Below are 20,884 nucleotides of genomic sequence, written 5' to 3'. Positions count from 1 at the left end.
GGAAGACTATCTGAGCTCAGAGTGGGATTCGGATCTGCTGCAAAAATGGGTTGAAAAATGGCAGATGGAATTTAATGCAGACAAGTGTGAGGTGTTGCACTTCAGTAGAACCTACGAGGGTAGGTCTTACACAGTGAACAGTAGGGCACTGAGGGGTGCAGTACAACAACGATCTGGAAACACAGATCCATAATTCATTGAAAGTAGCATCACAGGTAGTTAGATATGGTCATAAAAAATTTTTGAAATATTGGCCTTCATAAATCAAAGTACTGAGAACAGTAGACAGGATGTTATGTTGAAGTTGTATAAGACGTTGGTGTATTGTAACTTGGAGTATTGTATACATTTTGTCACCTCCCCACAGGCAATATGTAAACAAGTTTGAAAGAGTACAGAGAAAATTTACAAGAATGTTGCTGGGACTGGAGCATTTTGTGTTATAAGGAAAGATTAAATAGGTTAACACTTTATTCCTTGGAGCTTAGAAGTTTGAGGGGGAATTTGATAGAGATATACTAAATTATGAGAGGTATAAAGCTTGCAGAGGGATTTGGACCAGCTGCAAAAATGGGCTGAAAAATGGCAGATGAAGTTTAATACAGACAAGTGTGAGGTAATGCACTTTGGAAGGACAAATCAAGGTAGAACATACAAGGTAAATGGTAGGGCACTGAGGAGTGCAGTAGAACAGAGGGATCTGGGAATACAGATACAAACTTCCCTAAAAGTAGCATCACAGGTAGATGTAAAGAGATCTTTTGGTACATTGGCCTTTATAAATCAAAGTATTGAGTATAAGAGTTGGAATGATATGGTGAGGTTCTATAGGCAGTGGTGAGACCGAATTTGGAGTATTGTGTACAGTTTTGGTCACCAAATTACAGAAAGGATATTAATAAGGTTGAAAGAGTGCAGAGAAGGTTTACAAGGATGTTGCCGGGACTTGAGAAATTCAGTTACAGAGAAAGGTTGAATAGGTTAGGACTTTATTCCCTGGACCGTAGAAGAATGAAGGGAGATTTGATAGAGGTATATAAAATTATGATGGGTATAGATAGAGTGAATGCAAACAGGCTTTTTCTACTGAGGCAAGGGGAGAAAAAAAAAAGGACATGGGTTAAGGGTGAAGGGGGAAAAGTTTAAAGGGACATTAGTGGGGGGGGGCTTCTTCACACAGAGAGTGGTGGGAGTGTGGAATGAGCTGCCAGATGAAGTGGTAAATGCAGGCTCACTTTTAACATTTTGAGAAAAACTTGGACAGGTACATGGATGAGAGGTCTATGGAGGGATATGGTCCGTGTACAGGTCAGTGGGACTAGGCAGGAAAATGGTTCGGCAGAACCAAGAAGGGCCAAAAGGCCTGTTTCTGTGCTGTAATGTTCTATGGTTCTATGGTATAGATAGGATAAATGCAAGCAGGCTTTTTCCACAGAGGTTGGGTGGGACTTCAACAAGCAGCCATTGGTTAAGGGTGAAAGGTGAAAAGGTTAAGAAGAACATGAGAGGAAATGTCTTCACTCAGAGGGTCGTGAGAGTGTGGAACGCACTACCAGCACAAGTGGTGCATGCAAACTCAATTTCAATGTTTAAGAGAAGTTTGGATAGGCACATGAATGGCAGCTGTATGGAGGGCTATGGTCTGGGTGCAGATTGATGGGACTAGACAGTTTAAATGGTTCAGCATCAACTAGGTGGACCGAAGCATCTGCTTCTGTGCTGTACTTTCCTATGACTCGAGGCATCTGGTATAAAATGCTTTGTTGGGTGTACTATCTGTATTGAGATCCAAACTGTAATATATTCAATAAATGAGGAAATGTTAAATGTAATAAGTAGTTCAGGATTTCATATACATTTTGTATAATACTATGAGAAATAATATATCAAATGGTAAAATAAAAGAGGCTTCTATCTAATGCTATCCCATACCTGTTACAAAATAATGAAATTCACATAAGATGGTTTACTCTGTGAATGTCGTGCCCTGACCAACACCCCACAGGAAATTCCTAATACATGTACATGTATATGGTGAATAAAGTTGATCCTTGATCCTATCAATTAGCATAAATCTATCCTCACTGTTGCTACTTCTGAATTAAACTGGCAACTTTATAGGACTTTCTTTCTATTTCTTTGCCTGCTTTTCACACATGTCCCAGAGATTAAGGATAAGGGGAGTTTTGTTCTTATGGAGAGATTTACTGTGAAAAAAGTTTACACCCTGTCAAGTGTTAATGGGCAATGAAAGCTAACAGAGAACAATTTTCCTTGGGAGTGCACTAAATGGTTGTGCACAATTTAATAATACTAAAACTGCAAAATAGTTCACATTACCAAAAGTCTTGAACTCCCTCCTCCTAGTCTTTTATCATATCATATACACAGTTTCTGTCTTGGTTACCCCTTCTAATTATTTTACAGCCAACAAATATTTCCGATGTCAATTCACAGCAGAAGTTTATAAATGTGCAGCTCTAAACCAATACACTGGGTAATCTGAGAGAAAAATAACATTTTATTGTGAAATAATGCACTCAGTTTTATAAAGTATTAAAAATAGTTAGCGGCCTGTAAGTCTATTTAGTCTTAAACATAGATATGAAAAAATATACAATGTGATGCAGTAACAAAAATCAAAGTGGTTGAGCGGTCATCTTCATCCCTGTTGCCCGACGCAATAAATTATATATAATATTGTCAGAATTTGCACATGCAAGTCTTCATTCCGACAGTTTGCAGATATCCAATAAAGAGAAATAAAAGATTTTTGTTCACAATTAAAGAGCTAAAAAAATCCTAAACCACAGTGGTGAATCCAATGCATTAATCCAGGGGTTCCCAAACTGTGCTAGCATGCCCATATTTCTTGTTTACTTTAGACTAGACAGGTTAGTCATTGATAAAATTTGATATAGTGCTGTATTCTTAAGTAACAAATGGAACAGAAAAAATATGTTGGGCACTTTTAATATTATTTAAAGTTAAATTGTTAAAAAGTTATTTATAGGCTTATAATATTAAACATGATGGTAACTTACAAATAAACAGTTGATAAATTTTAAAGTGGGCATGCAATTAAAAAAAGAGTTTCAGAACCTCTAATCCGATTCATTTATTAAAATATTGCTTCTGTTTCTTCATTGCTACCACATTATCCATTGATTACATTGATTACTGGGTAATCAAGGACTCTTAATAGAAAATTCTTCTTACTTTCCCCTCTGTTTTAACTATCCACTGTGCTAATGCACTTGAACTGTTAAGTTCATAAGGTCATCAATTACCTATAATTCATAAAAAACAGTAATAATAGGGTCATGTGGTCTCCATGACAGAGCAAAGAGTGCTCTGAGCAAATAAATAAGAAACATTTGTCAAAGACTGAGGGTAATTGAATAGGGGGAATGAGGGTGGTATCAATGTGAAAGGAATGATTTCACCAAGGGTTAGTTTATTTACAGAACATTAGATGGACGAGGGTGAAGTGCAGGGCTGTGTGTGGTCCTCTATTAACTTGAGCTAGTATTTACACGAGTGGCTCAGCCACAAGACACTTATAATCCTCAGTCAACAAGGCACCACATACACCTGTGTGCATCTCATTCCTTGCTTGCCGAAACATACAAATTCCTTCCTTTTGTCCCCGGTCATGCATGACTCATTTCATCTTTTACCTTACTCCTGTCAGGTGCTAGTGCTGAAGGACAACTGATGGGGAGGCAGAGGCAGAGAGCATTATTCACAAGGTATCTGCTTATGCACTGATTCAAGAAATGAGTTTGCATTCATTAGAATGCAACAGACCCATAAGACAAAAAAAATGTTTGCACAAAATGAATTCTTGGAACTTCAAGCAAATTCTTACATTATTAGCTCCTGAGGTTCCAATTAAACTCAAGGAACACAGGCATTTTTTGTTGTTGTGCAACTGAAAGCAGCTTTTTTTTAAAAAACATTTCACACACACACACACACACACACACACACACACACACACACACACACACACACACACACACACACACACACACACACACACACACACACACACACACACACACACACACACACACACACACACACACACGAGATTCTGCAGATGCTGGAAATCCAGAGCAACACACATTCTGGTAGATGAGCCTGCATGATCACCAGACTTATCAGGTACACCTCTGGGTGAAGAGAAAGCTGACGAAGCTCTGAAAGAGTCACGAAGCCCTGAAGGCTCCGCCATTAACTGTTCTCCAGGGTTCGTCTCCGGCACTGTGCACACACGGTACTTCGTCCATTCGCACTGATGCAAACAATTGTAAATGAGACATGCACCCATCATTTCCAATAGATTGCACTGAGGCAGAGATCAAATTAGGAGTAAATACTTAACTATGTTATACTGAGCAATATAACTTAGCAGCACTGCTGTAAATAACTATATTTCTGCATTTAAACAAAATATCAAATTTACTATGTACACTAATGAGAGGAATGTTCGAACCAGAGTCCATTTTTCTTTGTAGCCAATGAGATGCAAGATTTATAATCTGAGGATGGTGTTCGATTCTTCATTGATGAGGTTGATCACTACCGTTAAGTGCACACGGTTTGTGTAAATGTTTCGTTCGCTGATGCTTCCAGAGTAGTTCTGTCACAATTACCTTCTCGCTCATGCCACTGCAAATACTCTGAAGGCTTTTCCATCAGGAGGATTTTTTATACTGGAAGAGAAGAAAGTCATTGTCTCATTACTCCTGAGAGAAAATCCGTTAAAAGTATACCAGATTTGCTTCCCTGTGTTTTCACAGCATCCTTACAATTCAAATGGAGCTTTGCTTCTTCATGGAAGCCTATCTGACACAATTTGAGAATTGTTGTGGAGGTGCATGAGACAACAAGTTTAGGGGGATTTGTGTTTACTGTTGAGTTTTTAAAATATGAACATCTTGAAGATTTGCTATCCAACAATACACATAAAACGGTTAGGAACTCAGCAAATCAGGCACCATCTATGGAGGACAATGAATACTTGGCATGCCGGGCAAAGACACTTCATCAGAACCAGGGCAGAAGCCAGGTTAAAAAACGTAGGGGGAAGAGAAGGAGCACAAGCTGGCAGATAAGAGTCCAGATCAGAGGGGGAAGGTAGGTGGGTGGGCTGGGGGGTGATAGAAAGAGTCTCTTATGTCTCCAAAGATTTGCTTTCCCCATTTTGCAACAATACCCACAGTAAAAATATGACCTTAAGTTATTTTTCACCTTTGCTTAGAAGTGTTCATGCTTCATCACGTTCCATCAACATAAAAGAACATTCAAGTAGCACAGCTCCATCCCATATCGAAATTTAATGGGAACTTGCATTGCTTCAGATGGAAGCTTCTGCCAACTAGCCCAAATCCCAACAGGAACCAGAATTATGGATTCCTTAATGCACCATCTATACCCATGCCTCTAGCATATGGGTCTGTATGCATGGCTAAAGTCCTTTAAGGTAGCGTACTACAGTGGATTCCAGTTCTTCCTGCTCCCGCCCCTCTCCCTTTCCTTTTCCCAACTATGATTCCCCTCTCCCTGCCCCCTTCCCACTCACAGTCCACAATAGAGACCCAAATCAGAATCAGGTTTATCATCACCCACACGTCATGAGATTTGCTTCTTTTTTGAGGCAACAGTACAGTGCAATACATAAAATTACTACAGACTTAGCCACCCTAGCTATACTGTATATATGTGCCTAGGAGTTTCGCACAGTGCTGTATCTCAGTGTAATTTATGGCATTTTTATATACCCGCAAACAACAAAATTCATGACATATGTGGCTGATTATAAACCTGATTCCGATTCTAATTCTGCTCTATGCAGCACTATAAAAGAATTGAATTTCTCATATTGTGCAACGTGTTTTTCATCTGTTTTTCCGGTGCTTACCTCTCTGACTGAATTCCATTTTTGGAGGTTCCTTTATATCGGTTCTTCTTCTCCACTGGCATCACATCGACAAGTCCACCAATGTGGTTCTTAATTACACCAGCATGCACCGCTGTTCGACAGATACTGGATCTCTAAAAGATGAGCAGAAAGAGTGAGCTGAACCCTTCACCGCTCCATATAGCGCAGCTATTTCCAGATATCCACAGTTAAAAACGCTATCTCTAAATGGCAAAGATAAAATGAGCCTTTATGTTACTACTTGCTCTCAAGAGTGAGTGCCTTTTCTCCTCCAATACACTTATTGCAATCTTAACCAAGTAAGAAACTGTCCTTACAGTCTTGATGTAAGTGCTATTGATTTTTATTCAGTCTTGTTTTATTTGCAGTGCCTGGTCCCTGTCTTAAAAGATACTACTCTCTTGTTCATCCCTTCATCTCAGATTAGCAGCAGGAAGTCAAAAGCATCACCATCCTTCCTAAATGTGGCAAGTAAGGTGAGGGGACAGAAATTAATCATGTTTCCTCATTCCGAATTGAAGAGGGTTATTTTTCTTTTACTGTTCTGCAGCAAAAATACAGGAAATCTACTCAGGCTCCATCATGTCACTGACTTGAATAGACTAATACTTTCACTGGACATTGATGGATCTTGTAGTAATGAGATCAAATTAAACTGAGCTTCATATTCTGTTCAAAATGTGGCACTTGGTGCAGTTTAAACAAACTCCGTGAAGTGTACAGGTTCTCCCTCCTGAAGGTCTGCGGTACATTCCAGTTGATAGAAGGGATCATATGTGCACCATACAATATCAAGAGCTAAAAAATTCATAGCTTTTATGCTAAGTTATGCTTGCTGACATAGTTAATTTGTTTAGGTTTCACTTTGTGTGCATTAATATAGCTTTTAATGCAGCTTCTCTGTTAGTAAATAGTAAGAGGCTGGCCAAGGACAACTAAAGCTGCTATTAATAGGCACTGTAATCCATGGTGTTACACAATACCAGCAATGTGACCATTTACAGTGAAATTGTGAGAAAGTATCCTCGATAGTGTTCACCAAAGTCTGAAGGGGGGGGGGGGGAGATAACCTTTCAGATTTTAATAATTGGTTTGTTTAACATTTAGTTTTCTACAGAATCTAAACCCAGACATTAATCCTAGTACAAATTGCTTCCGAAATAGGTCAGGAACACAGACCCTTCTTGGCCAAGACCCCAAAAAAACTTTAAAGTACAAAAATATCTTCACCACAATGCCAATAAGACTTGGATGCAAACTTCACCTCAATTAATTAGCTCACTGTTGACTGGTCTAATAAAATCTTCATTCTATAATGTCAAATCAAAATTGCTTAAACTACCCCCCACCCACTTCAATCCCACTTGTACTGAGCAATCACAGATGAGACATGAGATGAGACATTTTGTAACTTTCCATTAGGTTAATAAGACTCAGGTACTTGTACCTCATCAATATTTTATACCTCAAAAAGCAATCACTTCCCAGGTCTTCCCCTTGAATCCTCACAAACAAGAAGCTGTGTCTGGGCCTTCCTTACACAAAGTAAATAAAACCCTCAGAGATCCACAGATTGACTTTGATAAACAACCTCCATCCATGAGCAACCTTTCAGGCAAAAGCAACCACAACAAGAGCCCTGATGGTAACCATCGAGTTGGAGAGAGGAACTAAAAACCTGCCTAAGATGATAGTTTTGAAGAAGCTTTTGAAGGGAAGTTGAGCAGACACAAAGTAGAGATGCTTGAAAAGATTGTTAATGATTCATCCAGAGACAAAACAGATAGAAGGCCTGGAAAAACATATGAGAAAAGGAATGGAGGCAATACAACAGTGCCTGAAATGAGAAGAGCATTCTTAATACCACATTTTGGGATGTATAACTACATTAAAGGTGCTTTGAGTGCAAAATTTGGCTGTTCTGTTGTAGGACAAAATTGCAGAATTTAGGAAAGTAAAGAACATAAAATTCAGTGAATTGGAATCGGAAGACAAAGATGAGTGTGAAAGAAAATTCAGATATTAGGGATGGCATATGAGTAGAAGAACTCTGAGTGAGGATTTACAACGGTTAGAGAAGGGCCTGGAGGTGTGGATAAGAGACCCAATAACTATGTGGGTGAGATAGGGAGTGGAGACATGCAATACTGGACCAGTAGAATGAAGCCATCTTGGTGATAGTTGGGATGTGGGTTTTGGACTTGAGCTTAGCGCCAAACAGTACGAATAGGATGTGCACACCACAGTGCAGTCTTCTGTAAAAAAGCTGAAGGGAAGCCAATATGCAAAAGTCCTAACGGAAGCAGAACAGTCCTGCTGTGTTGTTATCTATCAATAATTCGATACTCTACAGGCAGTCCTGTAGTCCCCCGTTGGCTGGGTGATGATTGCTGCAAGGACCCACAAGATCCAAATGAGGTCTGAACAATACATTGAGACAATGTCATCCAAGGGCAGCAGTATCAGTGAGGAAAACTAAAGAGCCAGCATACATCATTAAACCGCCAAGAAAACTTGGACACATTTGATGAAGACACAGGTGTATTGAAACCCCATATCTACATTCAAGTATTCACATACACGTCTACTGTCCCAATGCAAACAGAAAATCAGGCTTTCTTTTATCATTAACACCTAGCAGTTCAGAAACAAGAAAAATTTGTTAATTATTAAAATAATAATTCAGCCTAGGGAAAATACTCATGTTCATAAATTTAGTTAAATACAGAATAGTCAAGTTCCCTAACTGTTAAACAATAAAGCAACCATAATTTTTGGTCAGGATGACATAGGTCTCAGTGTACTGCAATAAAAATAACTGGTTGCATCCTTAAAGTTCAAAGTAAATTTAGTACATATATGTCATCCTTAGATTCATTTTCTTGCGGGCATACTCAATAAATCCACAATAGAATAATAACCATAACAGAATCATTGAAAGACCACACCATCTTGAGTGTTCAACCAGTGTTCAAAAGGCACAAACTATGTAAATACAAAAGTAATAACAGTAAATAAATAAGCAATAAATATTGAGAACATGAGATGAGGAGTCCTTGAAAGTGAGTCCATAGGTTGAGGGAACCTTTCAATGATAAAGTGAAGTTGAGTGAAGTTATCCTCTTTGGTTGGACTTCCCGATGGTTAAGGGTAATGACTATTCCTGAACCTGGTGATGTGAATCCTGAGGCTCTTGTACCTTCTTTCTGATGTTAGCAGTGAGAAGAGAGCACGTCCTGGGAGATGGGGGTCCCTGATGATGGATGCTGCTTTCCTGTAATAATGTTTCATGTAGGTATGCTCAATGATGGGGACGGCTTTACCTGAGATGGACTGGACTGTATTCACTATTTAGGGTAGGATTTTCTATTCAAAGGCATTGGTGTTTCCATATTAGGCTGTGGTGCAACCAGTCAATATACTCTCCACCACATATCTATAGAAGTTTGTCAAAGTTTTAGATGCTTTAAGAAATGTTATTACATTCTAGCTAGACAACAGTAATGTCTCATTGTTCTTTTTTCTATTTTGGTCACTGGTGAAGAAGCCGTACTCAATTGCTGGCAAAGCTCCACCTGTCAGCCACGATTTACTGCCACTGGGTATAGGAGTGTACGCTGGAGATGTGCAGGAATGCGTTTACTTTAATCGCAATCACACTGTGTCTCCACACGTTAACAGAACTTGGTTTGTTGAAGAGTCATGAGGATTTATCACTTCCAGACTCTTTTCCCAAGAATTGTTTATGTACAGTTTTTCATAAATTCTATTGTATTTCTTTATTTTTCTGTAAATGCCTGCGAGAAAATGAACCACAAAGTAGTATACGGTAACATATACACACTTAGAAAATTAATTTACGTTGTTTTTGAAATGCAAAAATGTTGTATGACAAAATGGACTGAATGACGGTAGGGTCTTTTAAGAGACTCAGGTACATGGAGCTCAGAAAACTAGAGGGCTATGGATAACCCTAGGTAACTTCTCAGGTAAGGACATGTTCGGCACAGCTTTGTGGGCCGAAAGGCCTGTATTGTGCTGTAGGTTTTCTATGCTTCTATGAACGTGAACTCAAAATCTTATGCATTTAATCTTAAATGGTATTGCCTCTTAATCTGGAGTCATTTAAAGTGTCGGCTTGAAATATTACAGGAGGTTCTTTTGCTGTAATTACTAAGGAGATTAGCCCACATATAAACACTGTAACTTTCTATTGTTCTTTCAGGTTTGTTAGTGTAGTTAATGTTATTGTGGATTCTGTCATAGGATGCAAAATAGTTAGTCCTCTCACAGTATACAAAAGTATATACAATATACGAACTATCAGCTCAGCTGAAAAGGTCAGTGGCTGCAGTCTATCATCACTGCAGGACTTGTATGTGGCAGCACAGGGAAGTGGTCAGGAAATGTAATTGCAGACACTACCAACCCAGTCTTTTCCAAAAGCTCCCTTAAGGAAAGCCCTATAGGGCTATTAAAGCAAAAACTTCAAGCCATCTTAAAAGTTTCTTCTTCCAGGGAGTTAAACTCATTAGCCATTCTAGTTAGGTCCACACCCCTCTCTATTTATTACCCCAGTCACTGATCCTTGAACCATTTTGAATGGAATAAAATGGAGACAAAGTAATTGTGATCAGGGTTCACTATCAGACCCAGTAACATCATTAGATCCTTCTCTTTAAAAAAAAAGTGGGTTTGGATTTTTACTCATTTGTATTGAACGTTAAGAAAAGTAAATTCTAAGAGGTGGTAGAGCAGTGGCAGAGACAGAGGGGGAGGGCACAGTGTGAGCTTATAGAGGTTTTGCCGGCTTCTCGCTCAGCAGAACCCACTCAGTTATTATACAACATTCTGCAACAGTTTAAGTAGAACTTGAGGCCTAGGGAAGGGAGTACAATCAAGCCTAATGCATCAGCCAGATAATATCTGTCTACTGTTGCTGCATCTGTCACTGAAGAAATACATCAATTTCCTCTGGATTTTTCTTTTTTCTTATGAAATGTACAGGCAGCAAAATAAGTAAACGAGAGGGGCACAGAACAGCAGAACGATCTAGAATGAGCTAGTACTAAAACCGTAATTGTCCTTCAAATATAAAAACAAAATTCAGAAAGAGATTAATCTCCCTGAAGGTTCAAATTTTCTGTAGTGAATCTATAGTAACCCCAGCAGCTTCAGCTCTGACTTTTATTTTCCTTGTTACAATTATCCAGCAATCAGAAATGTGTTTTTAATATTAATAAAAGAATGACGCATAATGATTAATGTTTTATGCAGATAGGCAAATTTTCTTTCCCAATAGTATATTGCATCGGATTAAAATCAAAAATTGAGAAAGTAAACATGGACATCCATACCGCAAAAGGGGAAGCAAGAGGGCGAATTGTGACATCTCAGTTTTCCTACTGCAATATTGTACAACATGAGGTAGTTCCCTATGATGCTGAGGCAAACATCTACACTTACTGACAGGATCTCAATCAATGTAAGAAAAGTACAGTGTACTTACATCAGAATAAATTTTATTGCCAATGACCCGTGCCCAGAAGGGAAACTCCTCTAAACAGTTTGATGGACAGTTAATCCTACAAATCAAAGAAAGAACTCTCTGAACTGACAATTGCACAATAAAATATCCATTATAGAACTTAATTGCATGAATGAGATCAAGTTCGCAAATCTACTGGTTGATATAATAAAATCTTCACCTTAAATACACGGACAAACTTACATAAAAGTTTTAAAAGCGATCAATTAACTCAATCAACTGTAACAGTAGTAACAGAAAGTGGCACGTAGAGACAAGCAATGTATATTACTCTGTGGTCTCACAAAATGGCAAGCGGTTTGACTTTTGAATTACACTTTACATCAAGTGGTTTAGATAGAGAGTGCGTGACAAAGCCAAGACTGACGCAGTGATTGATACCCACATAATGGGCAAGGATGCAGCTTCATTATTGATCTTAGTGTCCCAAGGTGTTCAATAAATGGAAATATACTGAGAAAACAGATACCTAGTCTTTACGGAAAAGGTTGGTGGGATGATAGGGGAGATGGGTGTAGAAAAATCCTTAGCTGAGAGAGAAAAGCAGAAAGAGAGGTCCAGAGATTAGGACCAAGATGTTGAGAACCCATTAATTCTTATGAAACAAAGGGAGAGAGTACACACAAAAGAATCAGAGGATTGCAGATTGCTTGAGGATGGGATTAATATTGCAGGAAGAGGCTAAGGAGATATGCAAAACAACATGAAATTAAGATACGGGTTTTAATTAAAATACATGTGGGAACAAAGAGCTAATATACAGTAGGTAAATAATTTAAGCATGAAAAATATAATGTCTGTCACTCACACAGGTGAAAGCGATGGACAGCAAGAAGGGCAAATGCAAAATGATCATAGCATTACAAATGACTTTAGCAACGTTAAGACTGGAGAATAGCTGGAGACAGAGGTGTTACTGATAGATTAGCTAAGGGATTTGAAACCAAAAATAAACAGGAGCACCTGATGCCAGTGTAAATGGAAAATATAGAACGGGTATTCTGTGCTTCAGGGAGGTGGTGTGAAGTGCAAGGTGCTTCTTCCCTCCGCTAGCCTGCAGGTCACCTTCGGGCAAGGTGTAGCACCTGCTTAGGGTCAGGGTCATGTGAAGCCATGGAAGCAGATAGTGGATGGTCGTAAAAAGCAGCTGGTGCATATCACAAGTCCTGGTTATAAATCTCCGAAGAGTATTGATAAAGGGTAGGGTCACCCATCCTGTAAAGACACTGTCCAGAAGAAGGCAATGGCAAACTACTTCTGTAGAAATATTTGCCAAGAGCAATCATGATGAATACCACAATCACATAATGATGACGATGATTCTGATCTTCAGTTGGAAGAAGGGGCAACTTGCAGCATGCAGCCTATTGTTGGGAAGGATACTATGTTGATGAGAGGGGTTGTAGGGACTGCGCCACTAGCTGCAAATAAGTGGTAACTGAGGAATGGCCAAGGATGTACGCATAGAAGACTAGCAAAGTGATGAAGGTGGAGCCATGGAACAAGTCATTGTTCTGATGCATTGACCTTGTTTGGAACCACGTAGTTAGAAGATGCAAAAGAGAAAAGTTCTACGCTCAAACTTGACTAAAAATACTATTAAGAACAGTAAAATAATAAATACTGCATAAAATGGGAACGTAAAATATTCCAAGCAACGTCCTTGGATAGGATTAATTCTGTATGTCAATAACCATGAAGGAGTAGTAATCACCAGCTTTGGCCAGACTTAATCCAATGTTACTATTTAAGAATAGCAACATCTATGTGCAAGAGCAAAAGAAAGATGTTTTCATTGGATAGGAGGCAAATACACTGAATATTCCAAACTGTAGTATTATATTAACACAAAGCATTTCCAAAACAATAATTATGAGGAGCTAAACAAGAGAAAATCCATAGATGCAGGAAATCCAAGCAACACTCACAAAATGCTGGAGAAACTCAGCAGGCCAGGCAGCATCTATTGAAAAAAGTACAGTCGATGTAAAGTAACGTCGACTGTACTTTATTCCATATATGCCGCCTGGCCTGCTGAGTTCCTCCAGCATCTTGTGTGTGTATTACGAGGAACTAACATGTAGAATCCTGTATTACAGTTAACTGCATTTTAAAACAACATCACTAACCACAAAACATCTGAAAAGTCCTGAGATCTGGAATACTTTCTATAAAAGGATAGTTTTTTTCCTTTTCCCCCCCCCAATAAACTACCTTATCATCTTAATCCAAGTTTCACTATACCATCAGTGAACTGAATCTACAGGATATTTTCACTCTTCCTTTAATCAGTTTAACAAGATCTGTTTAACAAGTTTATGACACACATTTATCATGGACGAAGGGTTTGAAACTACATCTTCATCCATGCAAAACCTACTTCTTATTAAATGTTCAATACATAATTTACTAGTAAAGTTCTTCCTAACCAACCATAAAGTTGTTATGAATTTTGCGGGGACTAATAAGTAAATAAATGTTTCTACTATCTTACCTTGGACAATGTGAAAATGGCTTTCTGTAAGGACAGAGCTGAGCCACTGTGGCATAACAGTCAACCGACCGGGCTGGTAATGCAAATTTATAAAATTACATTCAGTACATTGGAAATATTCAGAGTAAAAAAAATGTCTTTTGCAATTTATTAAAATTTGAAGATGTTATCTTACTGGTCACTTTAGAAACAGTAAATCCGTTGGCTTGCTTGAACTTGCTGTAAATAAATATCACACAGATTAAACTGAAGGTTAGCATTGGTTTATGAAGACAACGATTTTAAAAATTGTTGTTATATCTGCTATGTTTTGTAACTTCAAAACATTAAACTAATTCAAAGGAAGCCAAAATGTGAATCTAACTTTATATTTTACTTTAAGTGAGGTGGACATTATCACCTGGTAGCATGATGACATATACAGTTCAGTATTTAAACACATAATCTGTAATGAATTATTTAAAAATGCTTAATCAATATATACAAGATTACTCAAATATTATTTAAATATTAAATACACAACAATATCTGCTTATCAATTCATGATATTATGCATATTACTGCAATAGAATCAAAAAGAAGCCGATTCAATGTGCTGAATGGCCTAATTCTATCCTATATCGTATGGTCGTATGTCTTATGGAAACACAACTAAATCTGAATCTCAATAGATCTGCATAAACTCCCTTATTCTGTCACTGGGTGAAACTGTTATTGGCAAGAAAACCACAAGCAGCCAATAATAAACAGATTGATTTTGCATCCCAAACCTCACAAATTGGGTGGGTATTATTAAGTGTGTGCACACATTCACAAGTGCACAAGGGAGGAAGATGGAGCTGTTCTGATCCATATATTTATCTTCCATCTCCTGCCTCCTTAAGAGGTTACAAATAATGGCACAGCTTCACTTCTTCAAGGGTTTATTCAGCAGACAGATAGGACAATTCCCACACTGGACACATCCTTTAGGCCTTGTACTGTACATAACCCTCCAAGTGTGTGATATTCCACACAATACCATATTTTGAGCTCATGTCTCATACTAATGGAAATCAGATCAGGGAGCGTGAATGCTAATTTTTAATTTCTTACTAGGCTACCTACTTTGATATCCAGTAAATTAATTCATCACGCCCAACAGCAACATTACACAGTCTTTGATGTTTTCTCTCCAGATGACCAATAATCCTAACCTTTTTATCTTTATGGTGTCAATTTAAATTATTATGTGGTGGTGTATGGGGAAAACTGAAAATTCATATGGATAGCCATTAGGAATTTGTTGCAGTTAAGTCAAATACAGGGAAAATTATCCAACACTTTAAGTAAGTCAGGATGCTCTTACCTTATGGACTGAATATGATTTTTGGTAGACTTGATAAAGAATGGGATTTTTTTTTTCCGAGTGATATCCACAAGACCACCATATTCGTTCCTAATAATCCCTTGGTGTATTGCAGCCCGACAAATACTGGATTGCTAAAAAATAAGCAAAATAAATCGGTTGAAAATCTCCTTCACTGCTTGATAAATCCCTTAAAAACTCCATTTTGGTTCTAGAAACCTGTGACTGCAAGGCTGAAGTAAGCCTACCAAATACCAGATGTTCCAACCTAATTAAGACATGCAAGGATGGGCTTGATAAAAGCCCCCACCTTTGCCTTAAATAGAGAGGTGGCAGATTTTCTGCCCCAGGGCTTACTTAATTGGTATTGAGCATCAGTATTAGTCGGCAAATCTCTGCTACCTACAGAGGGGTTCCAGAGATGGGCTAAGTTCTGGATCTTAGAACTGGGCAGGGCAATTTATTTTTTTTTTAATAATTAACTGTTGTTCCTTTCAAAGGAAGAAGTTGGCCCAAGATGCATTTGTTTCCTCATGGCTATGAGGGCTAGGGTGGGTAAAGCTGATCACCTTGGCCTATTCCTGCAGAGGGAAAGAGTAATGAAGGTTGAAGTTTATCCCAGATAAATTCTTGATCTCTCTATCCACCAAAGACTTCCTTCTTCCAGCTCCAACTACAACGCCATACATCCTGCTAAGGTTCATAGGCATAAACTCACAAGCACATTGGGAAAGGACCTTGAGGCATTAAGTGAACTGAGAGAATGTCCTTACCGTTTCATAGTAGAGTGTCCCAATTACTTTAGCCTTTGAGGATTTGCAATTGGCTGGGCACTTGTACCTAATCAAAAAGGTACCCAATTAGACAACATTTTTAGAAAGTGCAGAACATGTGGGAAATCCGCAGGTCGCACTTTGAAGATACATTTAATTGTTTTAAGTGCTAAAATACTGCACGTCATTACAGTGTGTTCCCCACTGCCTAATTGATAGTGTAGGCTTTCTGCTTGCTACTCCCGCATAAAATTTTCTGTATAATTAGTATTGCAAATTAAAGAATAAACACAAGAAATTCTGCAGTTGCTGGAACTCCAAAGCAACACACACAAAATGCTGGAGGAACTCAGCAGGTCAGGCAGCATCCATGAAAATGAACAAACAGTTGACGTTTTCCGACCGAGACCCTTCTTCAGTAATCAAGAGGTCACAAAGAAACAACCTGCCCGAAACATCAACAATTTGTTCGTTTCCATGGATGCTACCTGACCTGCTGAGTTCCTCCGGCATTTTGTGTGTGCTGCAAATTAAATAATAAATATAAGTGGGTCAGATGGAAGCCATCATCTCCTTTGGAGGACACTTTGTGTAATAGTCAATTTCAAGATTAAGTGTTCTACTGTCACAATTTTTGAAAATACTTCCTCTGTAAATAAACTAAAACTGCCTCAGACAACTGAATTTGTGCTAGCTGTGATAATTATGCCTATTATTTCTGTCAATGTACAACTTTATAAATAATGAAAATGAAGGAATAATACACAAATAATACAGACAGAGAAAGTAATGATACCTGTTGCATGTTGTCCCTTTGCATTTGTCTCTCATTTTCGTTTCACATTTGATGACTTGAGCTGGAAGGCAATCAGAGTTTATATAATGATCTGAAAGCAAGACAATTCAAGTCCAAAGTGAAAAAGAAATGGCAACCAAATAGCATTTAGGATGCAGTGGAGAATCCATAACATTCTCAGTGAATCAATAGGTATTGTACAGTGAACAGTTGTGGCTTTGGGGCTCCAGAAAGAACTCAGAATTCAATGTCTAAGTACTGGGAAGCTGCCTAGAATGAGAACATACAAACACAAAGGAGGACTAAAAACAATATTTTAATTTGAACAAAAGAGTGATTTGATACAAGCATTTGAAGGGATGAATGGATAAGACTGGGCAGTTTGAAGAAAACTGCTACCATAAGGTCTAGATTAAAGCGATATAGACACAAGTTGAAATAAAAGATCTAGGATAGAGAAAGATAAATATTTTTTTCACTGTTGCATAGTTATAGACTTGACTAGCAGCGAATTACTAATACAGTATTAAGCTAATAGGTGAAAAACACAATAAGGGAATATAGCTAGCACAAAGATATTGAACACGAGAGGATAAAAAGTGAAGATTGACCATGCTGATCATTTCAGGGTATTTTAATCTGACACAAGAGGTTCTGCAGATGCTGGAAATCCACACAAGGTGCTCAAGGAACATCCATACATCATGAAATGTCTCAGCCCAAACGTCAACTCTTTACTCCTTTACAAAGATGCTGCCCAACTTGCTGAGTTCTGCCAACATTTTGTGCCTGTTGCTCATTTTAATCTGACACATAGCTCGGAACAGAATCAGTTGCAAAGGAGACCTGCTAGTATGCACTTCATTGAGAGCTATCTAATTACTTGAGTAGATTTAGAGGATTCAGGCAAGTAGGAGAATAGTGGTTTGGTGGTGTAAATTCTGAAATTGCCTGCTCAACATTCCTAAAAAAAGGCCCTTTACGAGAAGAACTGCAGCAATTCAAGCAGGCTGCTGACACCACCTCATCTGTTGAGGTGGACAACAAATATCTGCCTTGTAAGTGACATCCAGATCTTCAAAAAGCAAACTTTTAAAAAACTGAAAACTTCAGCAAATGTGAAATAATTGATAACGTGATTTTTCTGCCTTTGCGGGAAGCCAGCGGAAACTAATGTGAATGTGGCAGCATTTATAAAGAGCTGAAAGACCAAAGGTAATTGTTCTCATTACTGCTCTACTCACACAAAGAGATAATAATCACAGAATGTCCTCCAGTTGTTTCCAAGACACTAAAAATGGGGCCACATGCATTAATTTGTAGATCAGGCTGTAATGTATGTTTCTGGTCCATTTCTGGACAGACAGATCATTTCCATACATGGTGGGTGACGAGAACATTGCCTTACAGTGATCAAATTGCTTGCTTCACAAATACACAGGAAATGTTAGAAAAAAAAAAGCTTGCACGTTAGGGAGCATTCGAAAAAGAGAAAAGTTAACGTGAATTCTAATTAAAAGTCATTGAACTGAAATGATAACTGGTTTTTGTTTACACAGTTGCTGGCTGCCCTGCTAGCAACAAATAAAATTATAGCAAAACTCAATAGGGTAATTAGTATCTGTGTGAGGAAAGGAACTGTCCACATTTTGGGTTCAGCACCTGCATCACCTGACCTTGCTCCAGATTCCAACATCTGCAAACTCTTCTGTCTGCCTGACATGCTCATTTTTTCTAGCATTTTCCGATTTTGTTTCAGATTTCCAGCATCTGCAGTGATCTTTTCATACTTTATTTTGTACAACTAACTTAACCTTAGAAATGTGATTATTTCACACCATTAATTTTCATGAAACCACTTTTATCCTGCAAACAAACCCAGTCTGATTTTCATATTTGCTTTTGTTGTCATATATATTATAATAATGAAGACAAAAACTCCACATAATCCCATGTTGTACATGTTAAATATATTTAGACTGAATCACATTTTAAAACAGTTTTAAATGCCTATAATTTTAAAAAATGCTTATAATTAAACAATATCTTAAAGAAGCAATATTATTTTAATAATAGGAAAATAATACTAAGTTCTATCCCACACCACCATAAATTGCTTTCAGGCTTTGCTCTGTTCCGCACTGTACAAGTAAGTTATATGATTTGGCACTTTCTTTCTGGGTTCATGTAGTCTTCTGTACTTGGACAACAGTGGATCTCAGCTAAGGTGATCTAGTCCTTTACTGAAACTACACAAGACCATTGCAGTTCAAGCAGACTTGATGGGCCAAATGGCCTAACTCTGCCCTAATGTCTTATGTTTTAAGAACCGTATAACTCAAGAACAATAAGCCTACAGAACCACAGGCTGCTCAGAGTTACCGCCAATAGCAAGACTTCATCTGCAAGAATCAGTCTGGACAGCTACCTTTCTCATTATAGCTGAATGGAGAATTCATACAATTTCTCACACAAGTCTTAAATTACAATGAGATGCAAGGAGAAAGCTGTGAGCAAAAAACAAGTTATCCATAAAATAGTTATGACCACAGTAAGGACTGTCCATAAACTGCGATCCCAGCATATTTAGATTTATCAGTAATTTTGTGGAATATTTTATAATGAATATAGAAAAATTATGTCAGCAGGTAATTGCATCCTGATCTAGCAATGGTTCATTGAATAAGGGTGCCTGAGCAAAAAGAGAAACCCATTGTAGTTACATTCCCAGACTCCGGAAAGTGCCTGGAAGACAACAAAGGAGAGCCAGGCAAAGAGGCCAGTGCTGCAGCAATTGTGTGAGGATATAGAATCCCCTCCTGAACAACGTAATCACCAGTCAGAGGTGTATGTGCAATTGGAGGGGTAAAATCAGGAGCACATCCCCACATATAATCACATTAAATGAAAGTAAATAAACATGCGGTCTTGGTGCATGCACATCTCTGCTCTGCAGCATCAATCATGCATGCATTTGCCCCAACAAGAATCAGTAAAGATCCTCTCCACAGGAGGTGACAGATACTGGAGCTTACAGTCTCAAGATCCACAACTGCTCAGCTAATGTCTAGGAAAAGAGCATATAAATAGCAAAGAGGCAGCAGAGAGTCAGAGAGAGATAGATAGGCAGAGAGACAGCAAGAGAGAGAGACAAAGAGAGACATGCAGAGATGTTTTCCAGGGTAGAATAGTAGTTAGTGCAATGCTACTACACCTCAGGGCATCGGAGTTCAGAGTTCAATTTCAACGTCATCTGTGAGAAATCTGCATATCCTCCCATGGAATGTGTGGGCTTTTAGGGTCGGCACAGTAGCGTCGTGATTAGCACAATGCTTTATGTACCAGCAATCTAGGTTCAATTACCGCTGCTTTCTAAAAGGAATTTGTATGTTCTTCCAGTGACAGCATGGGCTTCCTCCCATAGGTAGGTAAATAGGTTATTGTAAATTCTCCCGTGATTAGACTACAGTTAAATTGGGGTTGCTGGGCAGTGCAACTCGAAGGGCCAGAAGGGCATATTCCATGATGCATCTCAATAAATAGATTAAATATAGAGGGGGAGAGGGGGAGAGGGGGAGAGGGGGAGAGGGGGAGAGGGGGAGAGGGGGAGAGGGGGAGAGGGGGAGAGGGGGAGAGGGGGAGAGGGGGAGAGGGGGAGAGGGGGAGAGGGGGAGAGGGGGAGAGGGGGAGAGGGGGAGAGGGGGAATGAGAATGATTAAAGATTAAGAACTTTCTAGGTAGAAGTTCAGTTTTGCAACTCAGGAGAAATACATTGAGGAGTTATAAAGACATGAATTCAAAACTGAAAGAGAAGAACAAATGGAGATTTGAGGAAGTGATAACTAAAAAAAGGAGTTAAGCTTAGCAAGAGAAACGGGAGTGCTCAGAAATAGATCTAGGTATTACTGGATAAAGAGTAGTTGTGTCATTTTCATAAAGTGAATGAGAACAAGACGGACTTTGACAGAACTCGCT

At 38.6% G+C, this 20,884-nt stretch overlaps 1 protein-coding gene across 1 annotated transcript in view; it reads right to left on the bottom strand.

Moving 5' to 3' along the window:
- Nucleotides 1-2,501: 2,501 nt before the first annotated feature.
- The window catches only part of crispld2 (cysteine-rich secretory protein LCCL domain containing 2), a 35,503-nt gene continuing 17,120 nt past the window's right edge, over nt 2,502-20,884 (bottom strand). Inside the window, exons 8-15 of the mRNA XM_072279892.1 lie at nt 16,910-16,970; nt 16,114-16,180; nt 15,341-15,474; nt 14,168-14,211; nt 13,993-14,065; nt 11,460-11,535; nt 5,930-6,063; nt 2,502-4,721 (exon numbers count right to left, since the gene is read on the bottom strand). Of these exons, the coding sequence (XP_072135993.1) occupies nt 4,670-4,721; nt 5,930-6,063; nt 11,460-11,535; nt 13,993-14,065; nt 14,168-14,211; nt 15,341-15,474; nt 16,114-16,180; nt 16,910-16,970 (641 nt within the window). The 3' untranslated portion in view covers nt 2,502-4,669. The remainder of the gene's footprint in view (nt 4,722-5,929; nt 6,064-11,459; nt 11,536-13,992; nt 14,066-14,167; nt 14,212-15,340; nt 15,475-16,113; nt 16,181-16,909; nt 16,971-20,884) is intronic.

This window comes from Mobula birostris, chromosome 15 (genome assembly GCF_030028105.1).
Source record: "Mobula birostris isolate sMobBir1 chromosome 15, sMobBir1.hap1, whole genome shotgun sequence".
NCBI lineage: Eukaryota > Metazoa > Chordata > Chondrichthyes > Myliobatiformes > Myliobatidae > Mobula > Mobula birostris.
The sequence above is the reverse complement of the archived record's forward strand: the minus strand, read 5'-3'. Positions and strand labels throughout refer to the sequence as shown.